Source organism: Corvus cornix, chromosome 8, assembly GCF_000738735.6.
Source record: "Corvus cornix cornix isolate S_Up_H32 chromosome 8, ASM73873v5, whole genome shotgun sequence".
In the NCBI taxonomy this organism is placed as follows: Eukaryota; Metazoa; Chordata; class Aves; order Passeriformes; family Corvidae; genus Corvus; species Corvus cornix.
This window is the reverse complement of record NC_046338.1, coordinates 27,777,612-27,803,424: the sequence shown is the minus strand read 5'-3', so window position 1 is coordinate 27,803,424 and position 25,813 is coordinate 27,777,612. Positions and strand designations below refer to the sequence as shown.

At 47.3% G+C, this 25,813-nt stretch overlaps 1 protein-coding gene across 1 annotated transcript in view; it reads right to left on the bottom strand.

The window, feature by feature from the left end:
- Nucleotides 1-1,627: 1,627 nt before the first annotated feature.
- HMCN1 (hemicentin 1) overlaps nucleotides 1,628-25,813 on the bottom strand; it is a 173,542-nt gene continuing 149,356 nt past the window's right edge. The window contains 24 exon segments of the mRNA XM_039555766.1: nucleotides 1,628-2,995; nucleotides 4,041-4,167; nucleotides 4,518-4,637; nucleotides 6,711-7,061; nucleotides 10,808-10,936; nucleotides 11,584-11,709; nucleotides 11,983-12,096; nucleotides 12,468-12,602; nucleotides 12,868-12,987; nucleotides 16,297-16,359; nucleotides 17,478-17,715; nucleotides 18,512-18,633; nucleotides 18,956-19,093; nucleotides 19,264-19,413; nucleotides 19,634-19,804; nucleotides 20,191-20,361; nucleotides 20,521-20,691; nucleotides 21,954-22,025; nucleotides 22,028-22,120; nucleotides 23,905-24,075; nucleotides 24,613-24,706; nucleotides 24,709-24,750; nucleotides 24,752-24,786; nucleotides 25,286-25,555. Coding sequence (XP_039411700.1) covers nucleotides 2,629-2,995; nucleotides 4,041-4,167; nucleotides 4,518-4,637; nucleotides 6,711-7,061; nucleotides 10,808-10,936; nucleotides 11,584-11,709; nucleotides 11,983-12,096; nucleotides 12,468-12,602; nucleotides 12,868-12,987; nucleotides 16,297-16,359; nucleotides 17,478-17,715; nucleotides 18,512-18,633; nucleotides 18,956-19,093; nucleotides 19,264-19,413; nucleotides 19,634-19,804; nucleotides 20,191-20,361; nucleotides 20,521-20,691; nucleotides 21,954-22,025; nucleotides 22,028-22,120; nucleotides 23,905-24,075; nucleotides 24,613-24,706; nucleotides 24,709-24,750; nucleotides 24,752-24,786; nucleotides 25,286-25,555 — 3,590 coding nt within the window. The 3' untranslated portion in view covers nucleotides 1,628-2,628.

The window sequence follows — 25,813 nt, the reverse complement described above, 5'->3', positions numbered from 1 at the left end:
GAAAATCCAGCAAGCAGTGGGAAAAGTAGGCTCATGCAGAAGGAAGGTAGCACAGGCCCGAGATAGCAGTGGAGCATTAACTATTGTTCACTAATTGCTCTCCCTAAGACCTACCTTTATTTTTTAAACATTATTTTTCCGGTGGTGTGGTGTCTTTTAATAAGAATGTAACATTCTCACATTTTGCTCTTAGGATGCTGTTATTAGAAAGTTAGTTGTTTGTGACAGGAGGGCATTTGCAAACTGTTTTGTGACAAATGATGTGGTGATTGTATCAGCCTTTTATGGGATAGCAGTGAACTTTTAACAGTGCAAATATTGCTGCAGACTAATGGAAGGGCTTGGACCAAGTGACTGTACAGCCCTCAGACACTGGAAATTGCATCTAAGGTTTGGGCAGCCTTATCCAAAGTGGTAATAAACACAGCAGAATATTTGTTGTATTTAAAATGCAGATTTATGAAAGCAGGGTTTTTAATCTTTAGGAAATACCCAAGTTCATGTGGGCACATAAACATGTACTAACCTGCCCCTCACTTCTCAAGTTAGACCAGGAAAACTAATGATAACCCAGCAGCTTTTCCAGCCTGTCAGCAACAGGGCCAGGGAGCTCGTGGAGGTAGAGCTGCAGTAGGTGCAGTTGCTCTGAGATCTGATTTAACATATTTGCAATCTTTTTAATAGAACAGAGGAGAAATTTGTAACACAGCTCAAGATGTCCAAATAAGAGAAGGCCATGGCATAAGTTCTCCTTTATTCAGCACCTCCCTTCAACCAGTCCCTGAGTGAAAACCACCATGCTCACAGTGACCCTGTCCTGTGAGCATGGGAGGGACCTCACTGGTCCCTCAGTCCTGTGGCACCATCTCAGGGTAAGGAACACCTTCCACACGGACAAGCAGCTCCTCCTTGAGCTGGCTCCTGGAAAGCCTGGATGAGAAAGTAAACTTGGAGCCATGGCTGTGGCAGTGATCAAGTGGCTTCCATCTGGTGACTATTACTTCTTTTAGGGTCAGATTTGCCTTTAAAGGCTGTCAACTCTGTTGAGTTTTTTCCCTTCTCACAAAATATATCAGAGTGGAAATTTGTGTTCTGGGAGTGGAGTTAAGATTCCCTTAAGGACATCACTTTCAATCTGATTCTCATCCTTAAAAGACATTGAGGGAATTACATGTACCTCTCATTTCTCCTTCCCTCATATCTTTTTAATGGAATTTATCTTCTTTGAGCTTTTATTTTTCAAGTCATGTTTCTGAGAAGCAAACCTGTTCAGTTTGAAGTTTGTCACTCATAAATCTGTATAAAGTGCAAAGTAATTTTAAGTCATCCTTGTTTTGCAGGACTATTTCACTTGGTGCACTGGAAAGGGAAGAAAAAGGCACAGCAAGTGGGGATGTCTAAAGTTACTTAACAATATACAAGAATAGAGACAAAATACCATTGGGCAATTTGTCCCTGTGGCTAAAAATATACTTTAAAGCTGGTGATAATCTCTTACTACCCCAGAGTGCCAGGAAGAGGGAAAAGAGCTGGAGTTGCTCCCTGGTTCTGCATTGTCCCCTCACACTTAGGGCAAGAGCTTTAGAAATGGAAAATAATTTTTTTAAAGATAAAACTCCCCGCAGTCTCAAAGGTGATGGGAACCTTTATTTTTGATTATTTTCATTGTATTGACATTGTCCTTTTATGCAAACTTAACTGTAAAACACTCTTGAGATATTGCATAGAAAATGCACATAGGAAAAACCACATATATACACGTCCATAAAAATAGAATACATCTTGGCAAAATTACTTGTGTACAGTGTATTGACATTATTGAACCAAACTTACATCACCTTTGGAGAAAAATGTTCCATGTGCGTAAAAGCCCAGACCATTTACTGAGCTGGGAGTATGGCAGTGGATATGGGTTTGGGTTAAATAAATGGCTATACCAGAATGGCAGAGTAAAAACAAACTTATAAAATATCTGCTCTATAAAGTAGAAGTAGCCATGTTGGTTTTTTCTTCCAAAAAATAGCAACATCTCTACACTTGCATGGAAACCAAAGGTACCAGTTCCAAATTCTCCTGTAGATTTGTTAGCTGCAAACAAACTTTAATGTCATTTGTTTCAGCATTTGCAACCCTTTGGCATGGTGGCATTTGCTGGGTTTGAGCACACAACATAGTATAGCACAGCCTTAATTCTATTGGATAATTGATAAGGAAAAAAAATCTAATAGATACAAAATTTAAAACACTTAGCAACCTTAATATGTAGACCGCTTGAAATTATGGGTTTATTTTCTTCAGTTACTTTCAGTGGAGGCTGCTCCTTGCTTACTGCTTTGACTACATGGATTTCTCTGCTAGTTTTCAGAACATAGCGTGGAAAATTACTATTCCAGTGTAATAAATAAAGCAAGTGGTAACAGGTCCTCAAAGCCATGGATCTTTCTCTTGAATTGGATCAATAGAACTGGAGAGGCAGCCTCGGGGAAGGAGAGGAAGAAAGAAGAGCATAGCACCCTTGGAAGTGCCGTGGTTCCCCCTGTGGGGCAGGCAGCAGTCAGGCTGAAGTGGTAGCACCCCCTGGCCCTGGGGAACGTGGTTCGGCCGCGGGCTCGCTGTCGGGGCCGGCGCTCAGTAGGGGAAGGCGGACACGGCGATGTAGACAATGAAGGTGGTGCGGTACTCGACGCTGCCGTCGGCGCTGTAGGACAGAGCCCGCACGCCCATGCGGTACGTCCGGGGCTCGCGCAGCGCCCGCGTGGTGAACACCACCCCCTTCCAGTTCTCATCCCTCAGGGCAAACGGCACGGCAGGGTCCTCGTCTGCCATCAGGAAGGTGGTCCTGGGGTGCATGACTTGGTCGTGAGTGTAGGCCACCAGCCGGATCAGGTCCTGCCCCGCAGCAATGCCGAAGGGCAGCGACAGCAGCTTGTACTCCAGGGCGTAGGTGCTCAGGTCACACTCCAGGTCGTTTGCCGGGCAGCTTTTGAGACAGAACCTAGGAAGAAGCAGAAGACTTTAGCCCAGGGAGAAGGCACAGTATCTTAAGTGCTGGGATAGGTTTTGGAGGAGAAATTCTTCCTGTTTACCCTGTTGCAGATTAAAACTTCTCTACAAGTGCTTATGCACTCTTCCATTCGTTTCTCCTTTAGGGCTGCAGCCCATTTAATGTCCCTTTTTGCCTCACAGGATCATCTCAGAAAGATGTTGGCTACACTGATGTAATTAGCCCATTGGGTAAGTTTTACTGACTGTGCTCTTAAACACTAAAATAGGAAGACCTAGTTTAAAATGTTCTGGGCAGCTCCATTTGAGGTATCTGTCTGTTAGGTCATAAAGAATTTGGAATGAAGGACAGAATAAAATTTACTTTTATTAATCAAAAGTTAAAACAGGAAATCTTTGCTAGTGCAGTTTGCCAGTGCTAATGGAGGTCAAAGGACAGGACCCATGTCAGCGTAAACATCATTGCAGTTGAGTTTGATCCCAGAACATGGTTTCTGACTATGAAACAACCTATTTTTCCTTTGAGTATTTGAAAGATTAAAAGAAATCAATATGGGTTTTTTTTCCCAGAACAGGGAAATAACAAAGCTTAACAGAAACTGTAGCATTATTTTCATGACTAAAAAGATGCTTCAAAGATGCTTTGAAGCTGATGGCAAGTCAGGCCATTACCGAGATTTAGATTAAATGTTAGGAAGGAATTCTTCCCTGGCAGTTGAGGCAGTGGCACAGGTTACCCAGGGCAGCTGTGGCTGCCCCATCCCTGGAAGTGTCCAAGGACAGGGCTTGGAGCACCCTGGGTAGTGGAAGGTGTCCCTACCCATGGCAGAGGGTGGAACTGGATGTTCTGCTAAGGTCCCTTCCAACTCAAACCATCCCAAGACTCTGTTGACTCTATGATCTCCTATGTCAATGCCTTACCTTTAGCTACTGTGAGCTCTACTGGTGTCAGGCAAACTTAAGTTTTCTTCTTTAACAAGCACAGGTTAAGGAGCTGAGCTTGGGGCAGGTGAGAAGGGGCTGAGAAAAAAACATACCCAGAATGTGGCTCTCGCTGGTAGTTGGGTGGACAAGGAGTGTCTATGCACTGGTAGCTTCCTCTCATGTTGAAACACATCTGATTTGCTCCACAATTTATGTTCTCTTCAAGACACTCATCAATATCTGGATGGAAAAACATGCAAGGGATCAGCTGCTGGTAGAAGAATTAAAGGGTGAAAACTGAAGCGGGTAAAGTCTGAGCAGAGCCCAGAATGTGCCTCTGTTTGACCCTAGAGCTTGGAGCTCAATGTGTAATAGGTCACAGAATTAGAAGTTGCAACTGTCTAGTTTGCTGATGTTTTATGAAGCATTGAAGTGTGAAATATAAAAACTTCTGAAACTTGACATTTTGAATGCTAACTCTCACATAACCAATTCAGAGAGGTAGGTGGCTTAGCCATGTCCCGGGCCTGGTTTGTGTCTGGTTTCTTTGCAGCCCTCCCCCTGAGCACTGCAGGGATGGCTCTCCGTACCTTGGCAGGTTTTGCCGTTGGGCATGAGGCGGTATCCCGAGGGACAGGCACACTGGAAGCTGCCCAGGCTGTTCCTGCACTCGTGCTGACACGTGTCTCTGCTCTCACACTCATCGATGTCTGCAGAGAGAAGCACCAACACCTCAGCATTCCCTGAGCCTGCCATGAACACAGGTACTTTTCCCCTATTTCTGTACTGCAAGTATATGGACGGAGCTGGTGGGAGTTGTCCAGATCTTTTTTTCTGATGGGGTTGAACATCTAAGACTAGAGCGTCCTCTCCCCCTACCTGTGCCATTCCATGTAACTCTGCAGGCACTAAAGTCAGCTTTGAGGGGCTTCTCCCCTCGGTGAAGAGCAGCTGTGACAGATCCCAGCTGAGGAGAGCAGTACCGAGACAGAGCTCTGGGAGAAAGGGGGATGTGCCACCTGTGTCCACTGCCGGGGTCACACAAACACAGTCCTGCCCCCAAAGCCATTTGAGCTGTCTGATCATCAGGTGTTAAGCAACATGCTTAGGGAACACCCAGACTCGCTACCTCGCCAGAAGAAGTCTTGTCACTGGGGGAGTCTTCCTTACAGCCACTCCCTCCTCAGCCAAAGCTGTTTCCCTTTTAAACTGACCTCACCCATGCCAGAGGGATGAATTAGGCTCGGTAGCTGGGATGACTGTCAGTAAATGCTCTTCTTTTTTTCTTTTTTTTTTTTTAAATCTCCCTCTCAAATACAGAAGTACCAGTACCAGACCACATTATGTAAAGTTTTCAAAGCACATTAGTGTGATTTAGACACAGATAATTTATAATTATAATAGCTTTTTGAAACATCTGCCTAGTTCAGGACAGCAGTAAAGTAGTTCAGACTTGCATGGTTAAATCAGTGGAAGTAAGGTCTTTGCTTCCCCTCTGACTGACAGGGGTTGCATTAGATCAAAATGCAAACAGAAAAGAGAAACAGATGTGACTACAAAGCCCTGTGCTGTTAGCAAATCCTGATGGTTGTCTATTGAAAAAAATTTCTTTAACAAAAGCATAATTTGGAGGTATTTTTCATATTAAACAGTAATTTTAAAATTTAGATATTTAGTCAATGAAATAAAAGTTTCATGGAATAATAATATTATTAACATTCATGGAATATTAACTAATTCCAACTGGAAGCTGGAATGAAGATCCAAAATTGAGCCTAACCCTTCCTTCCCTCAGTGACAGTGTATTCCTGGGCCTCTCAATTAAACTCCTGTACCATAACAATCCAGATGGATATGACTACTGAAACCTCTTCGTAGCTTAAATACAAGCTTTAATGTCTGCCCATCCTTAATTTTTATTAATTAAAAGCCTATCCATGTTTTCACCATTACACCTTGCTGCGTCATCCCAGCAGTACTGGTTGCTAGAACCTTGCTGTAGATCACTATTTACCTGAAAAGATGTCATGCCTACTGGGAAGTGTCATTTGCTTGAGATACTCAAAACACGAGTTAACTTGGCAAAGTCTGCCTTAAGAAAAGCATATTTCCAATAATTAATTCATTTTTAACATCCCTCCAAAAACCAGGGGCGGAGCTTCCCAGTTCCCATAACTGCCCATCTCCTCCTCAGGGGAGAAGTGCCTGTGCTGTCACTGCCAAACCCGTGATGAACCCGTTTGTTTGAGGGACCAAATTACATTGCAACCCCTTTTCTTACTTAATAATAATTTAAAAGCTTCTGTGCCTGTTGCCCGTGTGACAGTGACTGACCGTCCTATGGCACTGCTGGCACTGGGCCCAGTGTGCTCGCTTCTAAAATATTTATTGCAAACCTTTCTGACACAGATTACTGCTGCCAGTGGGAGTCTGACAGAAGCACTGTGACTAGACTGGGGCTGCTGGTGGTTTTTGGAGTGTGAGAAGATTCACCAAGGTGAGCTAGTGTGACCAGGAGAAAGAGAGTAACACAGGGAAATACTTTGCAAACAGGTAATAAACCACACAATTAAAACCAGAGGTTACAAGGAGGTTTGAGAACATTTTTGCTGCAATGTGAGTCAAGACAGCAGAGACCAGAACATGCAGAACCCTCTGAATATTGACCAGGGTAATAGAAAACACAACCCCAGCACCACAAACCCTCAGCCCTTGGTATGTATCATACAGTAACCTAAGAGTAAGGCCCAAAACAGAGTTGCAAAGATAGGACTGACATTTACCTACACATCTGGCATTTCTTGCCTCATAGCCTTCAGGACAAGTTTCTCTAAGGTTCCTTCTAGTCCTGGAGAAAGGTATTCTGCTGTTCCTATACTCTGAGAAGGAGCTGTAGAGATTTGAGGAGTGCCTGTAATAGTGCTGCAGTTGCTGGTTGTCTCTCCCAGGGGAGAATTGAGCATAGTTATAGCTACTGTAATAGGCACCCGAATTTGGCACCCTCTCCAATCCGGCGCAAGATTTCCCATCACCCAGTAACTGTTGCCCAGGTGGACAGAAACACTTGAAGCTGCCAGGGGTGTTGGTGCAGTGAAGTGCACAGGGTTTAGGCACTTGTTCACATTCATTAATGTCTGCTCATGTGACATGATCCAGAGCCCCAAACCATGTGGAAAGGAGAGAAAACAAACAAACAACAACACATAACTATACATTTATATACACACAGATACATATCTCAGTCTCAGGAACAAGATGAAGACATAAAAGCAAGATTTGGAGGCAGTAAAACATGGAGAACACTATGCCAAGCAGGCAGGATCCACTGCCCTGGACTGTAAGAGACCTTCATTCTCCCACAGGCTGATGCCACTGTGCTCACCAGGACAGGAGCCCTGCTGAAGCCTTGTTTCAGCCTCAGCTGCTCCATACTCTCTTAGAAATTGGGGTTTTTCCTTAAGTGCTCCACAGATGAGTGGCAGAAGCTGCTGGGCCCTTCTTTAAAAGAGGATGCTTAACACAGAGCATTCCAGAGAAGTTCCCTACACCCCACACCGATGGAAGCACAACAGGCTCCAATGTGGTTATTGTGCCTCATGTTGGGCAGTTCATAAAATCATGCAATGCTTTGGGTCGGAGGGACCTTACAGCTCAGCCAGTCACACCCCCTGCCATGGGCAGGGACACTTCCCACTATCCCAGGTGGCTCCCAGCCCCGCCCAGCCTGGCCTTGGACATTTCCAGGGATCCAGGGGGTTGGGCACGTTCTAACTTTTCATGTTGTTACTGGTCATTCCAGCTGTGATAGGTTGGAGACTTTACATATTAATTCACTTTTGGACAATTAAAAAATAGAATTATTTTTGTTTTCCTAAGCAATGCTTTTTTCTTTATAGTTGTTTAAATTGCAATCCAAAGTTATTTGAGCCACCCCAGCAGTAAATATCCATCCTTAAATCAAATCTGAGTGCTGAGCATAGGCCTTGAGGGTACAACATGCTGAGTGTCCTTCCCTCCAAGTAACTATGAGTGCTCTTGGGACTGCAGGACCTTCTCCCACAGTCTCTCTGATACTACCAGAAAGAAATTTTCTATAGTTTTTATCAAGTTACTTCAGGCTCAGCTGGAAATTTGACACACACTGTATTTCTTCTCAAACTTAATATTTCTTCACCAGAAAAAGACAAAAATCTGCTAATTCCAAACAACTCTGCAATGACCAGAAATAAAAAACTTGCTAATAACATACATCACAACATATCTAAAATTGACATATATTATAAACATTTTCCTACTAGAAATTAAAGATGATCTTAATGGCGACTCAACAACAGTTTAATTATTTTGTAGTAGTGTGTATTCTTTTAATTACTGTTGTTAAAATGCCATTAATCCAGTGTTGTTACAGTTTCATTTGGATCCCCTCTGAACAGAGGCTTTTGAGCACAGTTTATATTCTCCAAGCCACAAATTCACGAGAATAGTATTTAAAAGTCAACATTGTCAGAAACATAGTAGAACATTAGACTGCATTTTTATGAAGTTGTTAATATTTGATATGTTTAAGGGGATATTAATAATTAAATGCTTTAAGAGCTGGAAATCCAGAAGTAGAAATTGCAGAGTGTTTAAATATTTTCCAACTGTTATTTGGCAAACACACAACTGAAACTTCAAGTATTCGTGGAATTATCCTTAGGGTGCAATTTTCAGGTGTTACAAACAAGAATTTCACTTTAAGTATGGCAACAACTAATTTGAATTTTAAGTGCATTAATCTCAGGATGTGCTTAAGATGAAAAATTTATTCTTCATATACATGTAAAAGAAAACAAACTCATCATTTCCTTAGCACTCAAGTGCTGACTTTTACATCATTTACCTGCCTAAAATAAATTAACACTGATGTCTTTATGACAACCAATGTTCTTGGAACAAGTTGTGGATAAGCAATAGAAGATTAGCATATAAATTATGAAAGACAACAGGTGAAAATTTGAACAATTTCTTTTGCAAGAGCAGCCTGTGCAATACAAGCAGAACTGACTGCACGGAGTCACCAGCGTCGGTTCCAGGGCTGCCCCTGTGAGAAGAGGCCACTGAGGCATGGGAACCCTAATATTTACAAGAACGGGCTAAATTGCTTTGAAATTGAAATAGCTACATTTTCAGACTTTCTTTAATTTGAAAAACAATACCTGATTGTATATTCTAGATAGCCTTGCATGTGTTATTTGCATTATAGCAGCTTTTAGCAAAGCCCTTCCACCTATGTGGAAAGGAGAGAAAACAACACAGCTCCCAGAAATGCTGTAATTCAGGTAAATGGGCACACAGAGATCTGTGGGGGTCACAAAGGAGCATCTTATCCCCGTCCAACAAACAAAACAGGGAATGGTGGCACAAGGGACTTTACCCAGGGTAAAAATGGGACTGGCAGGAGCAAAGTTCACTTCTTCTATTTCAGTCTGGGCCCTACTTACTTTTCAACTCCTCCCTGTGCTCACTGTCAACAGTGACAATAAAAACTGGATTTTATTAACAAAACTAATACTTTGGATGAATCTATATTTTAAATATATTTTTAGGAACGTAAAAATTCAAAGGATAAAAACACTAGGAGAGAGGTTTCAGTGGCCCTTGGTCAGAAGGCAGCTTTAAGGCTGCTGGTGTTTTGTGAAAACCTACAGTCCCAGACTTTATCTGGCTTTTTCCTGTCAGAAGTTTAAATGGCTTAAATATAAGTTAAGAGTCTGGGATTGGTTTTATTTCAGCACAGAGGCAGATGGCAGAAGTAATATCTTGGTCTACAGCCAAACACCACTTAGTGCAATTTAATCTCTCTTAAAAAAATCCCAAACATTCCTGGCTTTTGACAGTCCAAAATCTTAGGTTGTTAAAAAAAAAAAGAAAATAACTATTTATCACTTAGGAGAGCTAACCTTGAAGAAGTCAACAGGGAGGAATGCTTTTCTGACATGATACCTTACAGCAACCGAAACCAACCTCACGGAAGTGTCACATACCCACATTCAGAAATCCTCATTATCAGGGTAGGTCAGCTCTTATACTCTGAATATTTGACATAAATGTAGTAAAGATGATTCTAAATGATCCTACTGCCTTCCTGAAGTCTCTTAAATGCCAAGTGAATTTGCTTATCCACTTGCACTGGCCCCACACATTAAACTCTCTTGCTCCCCATGTCTGAGCTCCAGAGCCTCCCATGACATGGGAGAAAACCCTGTGTGGCTTTATGCCAAGATGGCACAGGGACTGACTGCGTGGCTGGCATTCCTGTGACTGTCAGGAGTCCTATTTCTTCCCTGCTGGGAGTCACTCATGCCAGGAAGGGAGCACTGTGCTCTGCCTGCTGAGGAACCCCCCCGGCAGTCCTGGTGGGGGAATAGGTGTGTTTGGGATGTTCAGGAGCCAAACTCAGTTCTGGGTCTGTCGGGCCTCTTGCAGCTCCTTGGGGTGTGCTCCCTAAGGGCACCCACATGACTCTCTGTGTGACTGCCTTCCAGGGAGAGCCAGGGCAGGCCGAGGCACAGCTAGAAACATCAACAAACCCCACCTCATTTTTATAACTGAAGGCTCCTGTGGAGTGGTCACTTGCCACATCCATCCACCAGTGCTCTGAGACACTCTTACAATTTGTTTTCAAAGTACGGCCCCAAACCAATCTCTGTTTGGAACCATTTAGCTCTGACTGTTTGTTTAGAATGGAACACTTTGTTTTGGATGGGCAGTTTGGAACTGCAGAGCAAACTTGTCTCTACAGCATGGTCTTCCACAGGGATAGCACTGATGGTGTGTTGCAGCAGAAAGCCAGGCAAAAGCAGCAGCAAAGGTGTGAGAGGACTGAGTGGCAGCTTACCCACGCAGGGCCTGGCCGTGCCCTGGGCGCGGAATCCTCGCGGGCACACGCAGCGGTAGCTGCCGCGGGTGTTCTCACACAGCTGGTTGTAGCGGCACTGGTGTGACCCCGACCGGCACTCGTCAACATCTGCAGCACACGGCAAGGGAATGGTCACAGCTCTGCACAATCCTTACTGGGGGAGGAAGCTGTGGCTGCTCCATCCCTGCAAGTGTCCAAGGACAGGCTGGATGGGGCTTGGAGCAACCCGGGATAGTGGAAGGTGTCCCTGCCCGTGGCAAGGGGGAGAAATAGGTGATTTTTAAGGTTCCTTCCAGCCCAAATCATTCCATGACCCCGCTGGAACAAAAGCTTTGGTACCATCTACAACATCCACTGTGCTTAAAACCCTCCCTGATAAGCAGCAGGGACCTGTGATCTTGATTGAGAGCTCCTGAGCCCAACTCTTAAGAAATCATGCAGACACAGGGCAAAACATTTCAGTCAATGAATAACTGAGAGAAATCAAGGTTCCAACACAGAAAAGACACCAAGGAAAATCTTACTGTTCTTGCTTGAGAACAGTGGAAAACTAGAGGTGGCAAGGATACACTGCTTTTTAATTAAAAAAAAAGGTAAATACAGATGTTCCCATAAGCAAAAACAAGTTGGTGCTTTAATATGTGCAGATATTAATAAGTGGAGATGGACAATCTTCAGGATTATTTAAAAAACTAAACCTCATCATTGTCCCCGTGTTTCCCATCAGCACACAGTGCATTAATGCTTCTACTCACCAATGCAAGTCCCATTCTCTGCTTTGGTCATTCCACTGGGACACAGATCAATGCACTTATAGCCACCACGGGTGTTCTTGCAGAGCTGATCAGGCCTGCACACATTCTGCCGGCACTCATTGACATCTTATTCAAACAAAAGCCAAAAGAAAAGCAGGATTGCACTCAATTATGTAATGAAATTACCCTGTGTCTACACACTGAATAATTTCATGCACGTGGATCAGTCAGCCCAATTCTTGCTGCCTCTGGCTTTAGTACTGCTTGACAAATTCCAAAATATACATCAAGTGTATCATCCATAGCAGGATTTTCTTTCATAAATAAATAGAGCAACAAATACATGTTGAACTCTGTCTGTTGGAAGGGGGGAATGGACATTCAGAACTTCATCCCTACCCACACATTTTCTGCCCTTCAGCTGGAATCCTGGGTCACAGCCACAGTGGAAACTTCCTATGGTATTGAAGCAACGCTGATGGCAGGAGTTGGACTCTTGACACTCGTTAATGTCTGTGGAACAACACAAATCCTTGACACCAGGGCTCGGAATTGCCCCATGGGCATTACCTGAGCAGGGTTTGGCTGAGTTCTGCTCAGCAGTGTTTGCTGCTCTCCCATCTTTGTACAAGAAAATGCACACAGGACACAAACCCAAGAATGCTAAGCTCTTCTCTGATGGGATTTTAAATTTACTTCTAAAGATGGAAGAAGCAGAAGATTAAAAACCAAAACAAACCTATAGAAAAACCCACGCCCCAAAAATCCACAACCTTAAGAATCAAAATTGATAGACAGATGCTTGGAGACGCCCTCTGAAGTGAGTTTCAGTTGCTGGAGAGCAGCATTTCCAGCTGATGGCCGCGAGCGCAGCCCGTGCGTACCTCGGCAGCTGGAGCCGTCGGGCGCCCTGCGGAAGCCGCTCCCGCAGCGCGGCACGCAGCGGAAGGAGCCGGGCAGGTTCTCGCAGTCCTGCCCCGCGTGGCAGCTGTGGCCCTCCAGCGCACACTCGTCGATGTCTGCAATGGAAACGAGCTGCACACCCCGCACAGCGGACACACACTCACCAGTGCCTTCAGCACCAGCAACTAGAAACACCTGACTGTGAATACATTCAGCTGTGAAATAATTAGAATACCACCAATAAATTGTATTCTTATAATGAGAAAATGGCCCAAATAAAACCTCTCCTTAGCAATTTAAGTGCCTTTTAAGGCATTTTAAAGCCTAAAATTATCTAAGGGGCATTTGTATCCAAGCCGTCCCCAGCAGCACCTCTCTTACCCTGACATGTTCTGCCATCAGCAGAGATGGTGAGGCCTTTGGGACAGGAGCAGTAGTAGGATCCCACGGCATTGTGACAGGTGTGGGAACAAGGATTTCCCACAGCACATTCGTCTTCATCTGGAACAAGAAAATATTTGAAAAACCAGTGAGACTTCAGAAGAAACTACTCCAATCTGATCCTTCCTCAGAGGGGTGCGACTGGGAAAGCCTACAGGACAAAACCAGATCCAGCAATTCGCTTCAATTGCAACCTTTCAAGAGGTAATGAAGTAAGTCCACAAAATCATTTCAGATGATTTCTCCCTAAAATAACCCTGACTCTAGAGAGACAGCCAGCTCGTGTACTTCTCTCCACCTCCATCCCCCGAGCGGGAACATGTGGGCTCTTGTCTGAGGTGCCAACACTCATCCTTTCCTCCACACAGGTCACCCAAGTCCTTTGTTGCTCTGCAGGCTCAGCAGAGCCTGATGCTTTGTGTCCTCTAAGTGTACCTGAGGTACTGATGTAAAAGCTGTCTGGGCACTACTCATATTGTAGGTGAGGACAGAAGTAAAGTCTTCAACTACCCTTGGATCCACACCCTTTTAGCAAGGATAACTCACACTTTTTGAAGTACATACTTTGAACTCTAAATAAAAGGGATGTAGGTTCTGGTGGTTTAATAATGTGTCTAGCTCTGGAGCCACAAGCACAAGGTGGACATGGACCTCTTAGAGCAGGTCCAGAGGAAGCTATGGAGATGCTCCAAGAGCTGGAGCCCCTCTGCTCTGGAGCCAGCCTGAGAGAGCTGGGGGTGTTCACCTGGAGAAGGGAAGGCTTAATGGATACTTTAGAGCCCCTTCCAGTGCCTAAAGGGGTTCCAAGAGAGTTGGAGAGGGACTTGTCACAAGGACCTGGAGGGATAGGACACAGGAAATGTCCTCCCACTGCCAGAGTGCAGGGATAGATGGGATATTGGGAAGGAATTGTTCCCTGTGAGGGTAGGGAGGCTGTTGGGGTCTCCTTCCCCGCCGTGTAGCCCTGGGAGAGGGGCCCTGAGGGCACAGACACGGGGCTTCCCTGCCCCTGCTCAGCCTCGTTCCCATTGGTTGGTTTGTGTTCCCTGCGCGGGCAGAAGGACCCTTGGTCCCGTGACTGGAACAGTTCCTCAGCAGAGCTCCGGCCATGTGGATGGATAAATAAACATCTCTCTGAAACATCTACCAAGAATCCGTCCATATATATTTCTTTTCCACAGGACTCCTTGTTTGATATGCGTGTTACAGTATCCCCACTGTAACATAATGGTGGAGAATTGTGAGCAGAACAATCCCCGATCCCTAAGCGACTGATTTGTGTGAGTAACTCTGGATTCCTCTTCTTGGTTTTGTTTGCAATTCCATATCTAAACTATGGAAGAACCGTGGGAAGACTCTTGGCTCTCAGAGCCGCATATGGACATTTATCTTAAAATGATTCTTGAACAACAATTTGTAAATTTTAGCTTGATTCAAGCTCAAAAAGAACTGAAACACTTCCTGGCATGGTTGTTTAAGAACTTTTTCTATGTTTCTTGGGATTTAATTCTTACCAAGGAGTTTTGGAAGGCCGTTTGGACACAGTTAATATTTGAGTCAAAATACATGCCGATGGAAGAATATTTTCATGAATATTATTTAATTTCCGAGACTGTTGAGCAATGTCAGCTGTGTCCCGGCGAAGGGAAGCCTGCCTCAGGTGTGGCCCAGGCCATGTGCACCGAGCACTCTGCGAGCAGCAGCGAGGCAGTTCCCGTGTGCGGGTGGAGCCACGCGAGCCGCAGTGTCAGTGGCGGAGCGAGGAGCGGCGGGAGCGGCGGGACCCGGCGGTGCCCGCCCGGCCGCGCGCAGTGCGTGGTGGAGCGAGCCCCGTGAACGCCCGGCCGAGAGGGGCGGCGCGCGGGCGGCGGCTGGCGGCAGTGGAACAGAGCCGCGCCCAGCCGAGACGCGCGCTGGAGCAGGGCGCGGGGGGGTCGTCGCTCAGGGGACCCGGCCGAGACGTGGGTACAGCGCCCGGCATCGGCAGCGAAGCTGCGACCAGAGGAGGCGACGCACGGAGAACTGAGCGGCGCGGCCCGGCCCGGCCCGCGCAGCCCCGAACGCGACCCCGGGAAGAGCGCACAGGCACGAGCAGCCCCGACAATTCCAACACGGGAGCGACCAAAGGAGAGAGCAAAGACACAGCGAGACAGAAAACAGCAGCCACTCGGAAAAAGGAAAAGGTCATAGTAACTAAGATCTTAGGGATAGTGAAATGGTATAATGTTAAGCAAAATTACGGTTTTATAACAAGGTGTGACAACCAGCAAGACATATTCGTGCATAGAACTGCTATTAAAAAGAATAACCCTGAAAAATGCATCCCAAGCTTGGGAGATGGAGAGGTGGTGGAATTCAAAATTATACAAGGTAGAAAAGGGTTACAAGCATCGCAGGTCACTGGGCCTGATGGTGTTCCTGTAAAAGGCAGTATATATGCAAAAAATCGTAGTCATGTTAGACAATATCTCCATTGTAAACCCCCCCTACAGTCTCCCTTTCCTAATCCCACCTTTCCCTTTTACCCTATGTCCTATTACCCCCAGTGTATTCCCAATCCGTTTTTTCACCCATGGTTTCCCTCACAAAACCATGCTTTTGCCAATTGTTTTCCCAAAAATCCCTTTCCAATGCCGAGTGGGGGATGAAAAGGGGGAGGGAAGAAGTTAAACCCTCTCCTGCCTCAGTTTCCCCACAAAGCATGCTCAGAGTTCTGTCTCCCTTCTGTCAGCCCTAAGATGTTCCACAGAATCTGACTGGACATTTAAAGACTCAGGAGGGTGGCTTGTTTTGTCTTGAAATGGTTCTTGTTATGTTTATCCAGTTGTTTTCATTCTCCTTTTATTAAAATAAAACGGGTGAGGTGTTGGGGTCCCTCCCCGCCGTGTAGCCCTGGGAGAGGGGCCCTGAGGGCACAGACACGGGGTTTCCCTGCCCCTGCTCAGCCTCATTCCCATGGGTTGGTTTGTGTTCCCAGCGCGGGCAGAAGGACCCTTGGTCCGTGACTGGAACAGTTCCTCAGCAGAGCTCCGGCCATGTGGATGGAGAAATAAAACATCTCTCTGAAACATCTACCAAGAATCCGTCCATATATATTTCCTTTCCACGGGACTCCTGGTTTGATCTATGCGTGTTACAGTATCCCCACTGCAACAGGAGGCCCTAGCACAGGGTGCCCAGAGAAGCTGTGGCTGCCCCTGGATCCCTGGAAGTGTCCAAAGGCCAGGTTGGATGGGGCTTGGAGCAACCTGGGCTAGTGGAAGGTGTCCCTGCCCATGACAGGAAGTGGAAATAGGGGATCTTTAAGGCCCTTTCCCACCCAAACCACTCCAGGACTCCATGGTTACACCCACCCGTGTCAGTCAGTACCTGAGCAATAAGGCCCAGACGAGTCCAAAGCAAACCCTGCAGGGCACTGGTTGCTCCGGTCCCCTGTACGATAAAGGAAGCACATGTCACTTGTGGATATAAATATGGCCAGTTCATTACTTTAACATTAAGAATTGCAGCCCAGCAATTTGACAATATTTATTATATTTCACCACAAAACAGAAACTTTTAAATCCAGCCTTTAGTGGTTTTTCTACTTGGTCAGTAAAAGCCAGTATTACATGGCTTAAGCCGGTTTGAATAACATTGAACAGGTTGGGGGCTCCCTCAGAGTGAGCTGCAAGTTCCATCCCAGCCTAATGCATCCTGCAAAGTTTCTTATTGAAAGAATAAAGACCATTCAGTTTGACTTCACATAAAAGGAGGACAACAGACCCAAACCAAACAAACCAGCACGTCACAAATCTTAGGAGGTCACTGTAGAAGAACACAAGTGTCTATTATGAACTGCAATGGAAAACTGAGGGAGAGACTCCTCAAAGGCCAGAGGGCTTTGGCTGCTTGAAAACTGAAATTGAAAAAATTAAATTAAAAAAAATCCCAAACACCAGTATCTTAATTGTTGGAGGAAATAAATCCAAGTTCAGTAAAGGCTTAGCCAGATCTAATCACAAGCATATCTTGACCTGGAGACTTCCTTTTATCAGATCTCTTTTTAAATTAAAAAAAAATGTACTTGGTTTTCAAATTGTACAATGAGTCCCTAATCTGGCAAGTGGGAATAACCTTATTTTACTTAATTTAGAATGTTGTTACTGAAAAGAAAGACTGAGGCAGGCAGGCAACCCCACTGTTTCATTTACTTCCAAACCAGAGTAATTTCCCTACAATGTAAAAAAAAAAAAAAGCCCAAATAGTGTTAAAAAAAAGTAACAAGCCAGTTTGCTCATTAATTAGGGCTTCTCAAAGGAAAATCTGCTCACACAAATCCATGCCCATCCCCTTTGGTCACTCAGGTTCATAAAAGCCAGCAGTTAGCAATGCTAACTAATAATTAATTTATGGGTACATCAACAAGATTTGTAGGTCCTGGGATCTACACTAAAGCTACCCAAGTTTCACAGAATTTCTTTTTGAGACTACAGGTGACTCAAAGAATTCTAAGAAGAGAAGATACTCTTTTTACATTGTTTGATTTCTGGGAAAGACCAGAACAATACCTTTTGCAATGGAAGCCTGGATTTTGAAAGCCACGGCCTCCTCCAGCGGGTTGTACTCAGTTGTGATGGAGGCAGCGCGCAGTGTTTGCACCAGGAAGGGCATCTTGCCCTTGGTGGAGTCGTAGGTGATGGTGTGGTTCCACGTGTAGGGAACACTGACTCCGTCTGCTGTGAAGAGGCGCGTGGAGTGCGCGTGCAGCTGCCCAGGGCCCGTCTGGATGTAGTCCTCTGTGTAATCCTGCAACAGAACCCTGGCCTTCAGCTGCTCCCACACCAGCACCACCTGGGCCTGTACTTCAGAGCTGTGAGATGTGTTCAGAGAAAAGGGGCTTATCTTAACCACGGAGGACAGGGTACTGCACACACGGGTCCTTTTCACTCCTATTTTAGCTGTTGAATCTTAACACTGCCTGGTCTATTACTTTAAAAAAGATACAGACTGATGTACCGAGGATCCTGATGATGGAGGCCACAGCAGAGCATTTCTAAAAAATATCTTACTCCTCAATAACAATCTTTTGAGGTCTAAATATTTGGCTTTTATTCTAAGTCAGATGCTGACAAATGTGCTAAATAAAAAATCGGTAGAGACGAATTCTGCCATTGAAGAGGGGTATAAATATTGGACATACGACATGTTGCAGTTTACCAAAGTATCAACAACTTCAGGTATATTTATTGCATGGTGGGATTAATATAGTAAAATACTGGTTACCTCCTACTAATCACTAAGTCAGAGAGGTTAAAGATGCACCTTTCTGGCTCTGCCCAAAGCAACACTGACATGCCAGCCATCAATAATTGCCCTGAAGACCCTCCTCAACACTACCTGCCAACATCTCACACTCTTGAGAGACCAACACCTCATGAGAACTTTCTGCTTTCAAAGGCAACATCAGCATCATCAGTTAAACCAGGCACAAAAGAAGTCAAGTACAGTACAGCAGGTTTCAGGACTCAGTGTTTCCTGCTTTCCTCTGGGTGAGAGGAGTACAGATGCACAAAAGCAGGGGTGGTACCTGGAGCAGCTTTACCTTGACACTGACATCAGCCACCGACTGGAGCTGCAGCACGTGGCCACTCACAACAACATCCAGCAGCAGGGCCCCGTCCGCGTCCAGGCCGCGGGCAACGTGCGTCATGCGCAGGATCTCACCTGGCAGTTTAACAGCACGCTGATTTATCAAACATCCCAAACACAGACTCCCAATAACCACACAGGATCTGGAGTCCCTTGACTAGTTATTTATACTTACATTTTGTAAGGTGTACCATGCCCATGAGAAAAAACACAACACATTTCAAACTACAGCTCCAAAAGCTGGAATAAAGCCTCAGAAGGCCACAGTCAGTCTGAAAATATTGGTGTAAGCACAAGACCCAAATTTCAGCAATGGTCCCCTGCTGTCTTTTCAGAAATGCAACATCTATCTGGCTTACTGGACACAGAAAGAGCTGGTATATCCCAGGGAACTCACCAGTTGCAAACTCCACCTGAGTTTCTCTCTTGAAGACAGCATCAGTGAGTGTAAACCCATTCATTGCTTCCCCAATTTCTTTGGCAGTTGTCCAATAAACCGGGCTGAGTATGGAAATGAGCTTTCTCATCGCTGGGCCTGAAGAAAACACCACAGAACATCAGGGAGCTTTGATCTCAACACGGACCCATATGCACAGGAGCTAAATATGAAGACCTAGAACTAGTGTAACCCTTCAGATTTAAACCAGAAGACCACAGGTGTTGGTGTATTTAGAGAAAAAATTGGTAAAAGTCAAAGAGGCCTACCAAGGGTCCGAGGGACGTTGGTGATCTTTGCCTGTATCACTCTGGTGTCAGAGTCCGGGCTGTCCATTACCGTGGCGTTCAGGAAAGCAATCCCAAATTCCACATCATTGATATTGCCAATGATGCTGCCCTTGGCACGTGCAGGCCCACCTGTGCAGGGGAGCAGGGAGAGGCAAAACACGACCCCATGTGATACACGCTGTTGGGTATTTTAGGGGAGAGAGAGTTGAGCTTAAGTTGCAGAGCACATTTAAGCCCAAAATATTAAGTTACCCAGTCAACTTGCCAAGATGAGAGAGAGCACCAGCGAAATCAGAAGTGCCACAGGCTTTCACCACACTGTCACTGCGAGCAGGCTGTAAATACTCACCAGGACACGCTTGGGTGTTGCACCTGGATATCTGGGAGGAGTCCCCAGGGCAAGGACGGCCATGATTTAATGGTGCTGGGCTGCTGCACAGGCGCACCCGGGTCTGCTCTCCTCCTCCACAGGAAGCAGAGCACTGGCTCCATGATTGCCACTGCCCCCAGTTTCCATCCACTGCAGAACAAAGAATGAAGAAAGCAATTTTTCAGTTTAAATGTTTCAGGCTGCATCGGTTATACTGAAGTCAATTCCTTCATGGAGGAACCAAGGTTCTAAAGGAATAGCTCAAAGGGCGACTAAACCATCTTAATGGGCAGGTGTGAACACTCCTGCCCTCAGAAACACAGAATCCCAGAATGGTTTGGGTTGCAAGGGACCTCAAAGCTCATCTGGTCCACCCCCTGCCACAGGCAGGGACACCTTCCACTGTCCCAGGTTGCTCCAAGCCCTGTCCAACCTGGCCTTGGACACTTCCACAGATGGTCAACATTCCTTATGTGACATATACCCTGCTGCCTTGCAGAGAAAGCTGCATTCCCACTGCTGTTGTGAGCACTGACCTGGGCACAGGTCCGTGCTGCACCTCTGGATCTGCACATCAGCCCCAGCACAGGCCCTGCCGCCGCTGGCTGGGCGTGGGTTGTCGCAGCTCCGGTACCGCCTCGCCTGGCCCCCATTGCACGTCCGACTGCAAGTTCCCCAACTGCTCCAGGGGCCCCAGTTGCCATGAACTGCAAGAATAAGTCAGATTTGATCTTCCTCTGCGATTTAAAACCAGACAGTCAAGCTAGGAAAATACTTCTGTTGGAGAGTGCCTTCTTATTTTTTTTTCCCAAAAGGAAAGAACCAAACCCAGCGAGTAGGCAAAAAGCCCAACCCAAAGCACTTACCTGGGCAAGGATCACTGTTGCAAAAATCCATTTGTATGTCACTTCCCTCACACTTGTGTCCCCCAAACTGCGGGGCTGGGTCGGAGCAGTGGCGCGTCCTCTGCCTGCTGCCTCCCCCACAGGACACGCTGCAGGCGCTCCAGCTGCTCCACGGGGACCACTTCCCATCCACTGCGGAGAGAGGCATGGCAGCTACAGCCTCTGACTCCAGGAGTAACACAGCACAGCAGTGCTGCATCAGGGAAAACTGAACATGGATGTCACTGGCTCTCTACAGCATCTTGGCTACTCAGGGATTTCTCCCCGGGGACCTGGGGCTGCTGGTGGGTGAGAGCTGGACCAGCCCTGGCCATGTGAGGTGGGACCAGAACTCCCCATGCCCTGGGCTGATCCCCCTGTGTGGGCAGCAGGGGAGGAGGGATTCTGCCCCTCTGCCCTGCTCAGGTGAGACCCCACCTGCAGAGCTGCCCCAGCCCTGGGGCCCAGCACAGGAAGGACCTGGAGCTGCTGGAGAGAGTCCAGAGAAGGCCCCGGAGCTGCTCCCAAGACTGGAGCCCCTCTGCTCTGGAGACAGGCTGGGAGAGCTGGGGGTGTTCACCTGGACAAGAGAAGGCTCCAGGGACACCTTAGAGCCCCTTCCAGTAACTAAAAGGGCCCCAAGAGAGCTGGAGAGAGACTTGGGACAAGGACCTGGAGGGATAGGACAAGGGAATGGCTTCCCACTGCCAGAGTGCAGGGTTAGATGGATATTGGGAAGGAATTGTTCCCTGTGAGGGTGGTGAGGTCCTGGCACAGCGTGCCCAGAGAAGCTGTGGCTGCCCCTGCATCCCTGGAAGTGTCCAAGGCCAGGCTGCAAGGGACTTGGAGCACCCCGGGCTAGTGGAAAGTGTCCCTGCCCATGGCAGTGGTGGCACTGGATGGGCTTTGAGGTCCACCATCACAAGGTCATTCTCCCTTCTACCACTTCCTGGTCATGGCAAGGACTCAGTGTAAGATCTGGCAGGATGGAGCATGAAGCCAGAAGGCTCACTCTGACATGTTCCAAATCCATGGAATTTCCCTCCGTTATCCCTGCACTCAGCCAAATATAAAAGTCCTATTTCAGGATTGTGATTTTTCCTATCCACTCATTGAAATGTGGAAGAAAAGGATAAATGAATAACAGAACACAGAAAATTTTTAAAACAAATATCGAGGAAACCTATCTTTTAACTGTCAATAATTGAAAACGCAGCTTCTGTAAAGTAAAGCAACAAGGATAGGGAAAGAAATCCCATTTGTAGGGTCTGTAGCAGATGCTAAGTAGTGACAGAGTCAGTGACAATAAAAAGCTTGAAGGGGAGTTTTTTCAGGAATTAGACTTTTAGAACCAGAAAGTGTTAACCACACCCGAAGCAGATGCGGGGATGGGAAGGGAAGAAGTTTGGTCTCACCTGGGCAGCGCCGGCGGTGGCAGAGCTGGAGCTGCGTGTCGGGGCCCCGGCAGGCGGGGCCGCCGTGCGGGCCGGGCTGGCGCAGAGCCGCAGCCGCGTCTGGGTGCCCTTCCCGCACGTGGCGCTGCACGGCCCCCACGGCCCCCAGGGGCTCCACTCGCCCGGCACTGCAACGGCACCGCAGCTCGGCACGGCCCAGGACACACACCCGGCATATCCCGGATCCCCCACACTGCCCAGGACAGACACACACCCGGCATATCCCGGATCCCCCCACACTGCCCCAGCACAGACACACCCGGCATATCCCGGATCCCCCACACTGCCCAGGACAGACACACACCGGCATATCCCGGATCCCCCACACTGCCCAGGACAGACACACACCCGGCATATCCCGGATCCCCCACACTGCCCAGGACAGACACACACCGGCATATCCCGGATCCCCACACTGCCCAGACAGACACACACCCGGCATATCCCGGATCCCCCACACCCCAGGACAGACACACCGGACCCGGATCCCCCCACACTGCCCCCAGCACAGACACACACCCGGCATATCCCGGATCCCCCACACTGCCCAGGACAGACACACACCCGGCATATCCGGATCCCCCACACTGCCCCAGACAGACACACACCCGGCATATCCCGGATCCCCCCACACTGCCCAGGACAGACACACACCCGGCATATCCCGGATCCCCCCACACTGCTCCCAAGGACACACACCCGGCATATCCCGGATCCCCCACACTGCCCCCAGGACAGACACACACCCGGCATATCCCGGATCCCCCCACACTGCCCCAGCACAGACACACACCCGGCATATCCCGGATCCCCCCACACTGCCCCCAGGACAGACACACACCCGGCATATCCCGGATCCCCCACACTGCCCAGACACACACCCGGCATATCCCGGCCCCCACACTGCCCCAGCACAGACACACACCGGCATATCCCGGATCCCCCCACACTGCCCAGGACAGACACACACCCGGCATATCCCGGATTCCCCCACACTGCCCCCAGGACAGACACACACCCGGCATATCCCGGATCCCCCATGAAATGCCGTGAGCAGTGGCCCAAGCAATCAGCACTTTGCCAAGCAGAGATTGACTCTTTCCTTTCTGTTTTCTGACTACATCACCTCACCACCATCATGGAACATCAGAACTGAACGCTTTATCAAATCTGCATTTTCCCAATCCCCTGGGTAGGATGGGGGCCTGAGCGGGGCTGAGGCAGCCTGGCTAAAAGCTGCCAAAGAACAGCAACAAGAGCTGATTTTCCTGCCAAAACCTAGAGAAGTGAGTCTCAGGCCCATGGATGAGCATTTTGCGTCACGGTGGGAGCAGAACCAGGGAAAAATGGAAAAAATCAAACATTGCAATTGTACAGAAGGGAACACGTCAGTGGTGAAGGCTCTGAATAAACAACAACCTGTCAAATGTGGGAAATACTCATGTGACAGGAAGGAAACCTGAACATTCAGGTAGTTGGGAGCAAAATGTGGCTAAAAATTGTAACAACAGAGGAAAACATACAGATAAAGTCTTAAATTATTAACAATCACTTTAACATAGCTTTTAAATAATTGGTGGTTTGGGTTTGGTTCTTTACTTATTTTAACTGGCTTTGCAGGACAGGTTTAGAGTAGAGAGAATTTACACTGTGAGGATGTGGGTAACAAGTACTGGAAAATATTAAAATACAAAATTAATATTTTTACTGGTGCAAAAAAAGAAAAAAAAGAAATTGTTGAGATTTCTTACACTTACATTTGTGATTCCTGTTTCTAAGAACTAGAGCCATTCAATTAAAAAAAAAGTAATGAACAACTAAAAATAAGCTCAGATAATTTGGGTTTGGAGAAACAAAGAGACCAGTATGTGAAGCCCCTCATGCAAATAAGGTTAAATTACTCTTCTCTTACCTGGGCAAGGCCTGAGATTGCACATGACTGACTCCAGAGCACTGCCCTCACAGGGCTTCCCTCCGTGCTGAGCCAGGGGGTTACTGCAGGTCCTGCTCCTTGTCCTGTTCCCTTGGCCACAGCTCCTTGAACACTCTTCCCACAGCCCCCACTCCGACCAGCTCCCATCCACTAAGGACCAGAAAAGCCCAGTTTTCATTAAACAGTATTTCTGCAGTATTTACTGAAATGTCCTCTTTCCACAAAATCCAAAATTAATTACAACTACTTTGAAAAATTAATCTGCCATGAAGATCCATAGTGATAAAAGTTCATTGTTTGGGCACTTAATACAAGGCACATTAAAAGCATTGGTTCATTGTGGCTTTTCAGTACTTAAAACAGGGTTTACAAAATAGAGGGAGAAAGACTTAGATGGGCAGACAGTGATAGGACACGGGGAAAAGTTTTAAACTAAAAGATGAGAGATTTCGATCAGGTATTTGGAAGGAATTGTTCCCTGTGAGGGTGGTGAGGCCCTGGCACAGGGTGCCCAGAGAAGCTGTGGCTGCCCCTGGATCCCTGGAAGTGTCCAAGACCAGGCTGGACAGGGCTTGGAGCACCCTGGGCTAGGGGAAGGTGTCCCTGCCCATGGCAGGGGATGGCACTGGATGAGCTTTGAGGTCCCTCCCACCCAGACCCGTGTGGGATTGTGCGATGCAGCGGTACCTGGGCAGGGCTGGCGCTGGCAGCTGCGCAGGTCGGTGTGGGGCCCCTGGCAGCCGCGGCCCCCGTTGGCTGGCACGGGGCTGTCGCACTGCCGGACGCCGCTCCTTGCACACCCTGGCCACAGGTGACGCTGCACGCCCCGCCATTCCAGCCAGCTGGAGAACCCGCCGTGCACTGCAAGGGGAGCAGGGATGCTGCTGGCACTGCTGGTGCCTACAGCTCTCTTAGGCTGACAGAGACAAGTGAAAACTGAACTTCCTGACCCTTGGAAATCCAACTCACTTCATGTCATTTCTGTGCAAAAATCTCTTACCGTAGTTCAAAGACAATTACTGCGTATGCTCCTAAGTGCTTTTCTTTAGAGGCACAGTTCAGTTACGACGTGTTCTGAGGATGGGATCTTGTTCAAAACCCTTTCATTATTATTTTTGTCTCTTACCCTTCACAGCCTCTGTCTCTCCCAGCTGAATGAGCATAATGGAATAAAATTTAATGAAAGAGATCCCACTGACACTTCACACTAGGCTTACCTTAGACCTAATGCTTATAAAGAAGGTAAGATCAAACATCTCAACTGTAAATGTGGGCGAGATGTACCTTGACCACATTTGATCCAGATTAATGCTGTCATCTACCAGCTTCAAAGTCACTCTTTGATGTTTTGTGCACCTACCCTGCACGGTCAGGGGGGCTGTGACGAGGACAGATCCCAGGAGATTCCTGGCTACACACTCGTACTCCGAGGTGTCCTCCCTCTGCAGCGCGGCGATGCGCAGGGAGCCGTTGGGCAGCAGGGTCACTCTGTCATCACCCAGCACAGGCTGTCCCTGGCGGGACCAGCTGATAGTGGGAGGGGGCTCTCCTCTGGCCTGGCAGTCCAGCAGTGCCGTGGCACCGGCTTCCAGCACGGTCCCCACCGGTTCAACAGTGATCACTGGGGGGCCTGGAAGATAAAGGGTTCTTTGGGCAACAGCACATGGGCACAGGTTTGATTGATTTAGTATTAAAGCGAGCGCAGAGAAATCCTAAATCAGTTTACTTTGACTAAAATTATTATTGCTGACCCCCCACTGGCAAAACAGAAACACAGAATCCTTAAGGATAGAAAAGACCTTTCAGATCACCAAGTCCAACCATCAACCCAGCACCACCATTGATGTTCACCACGAAACCACATTCCCAAGTGCCGCCAAACAGACAC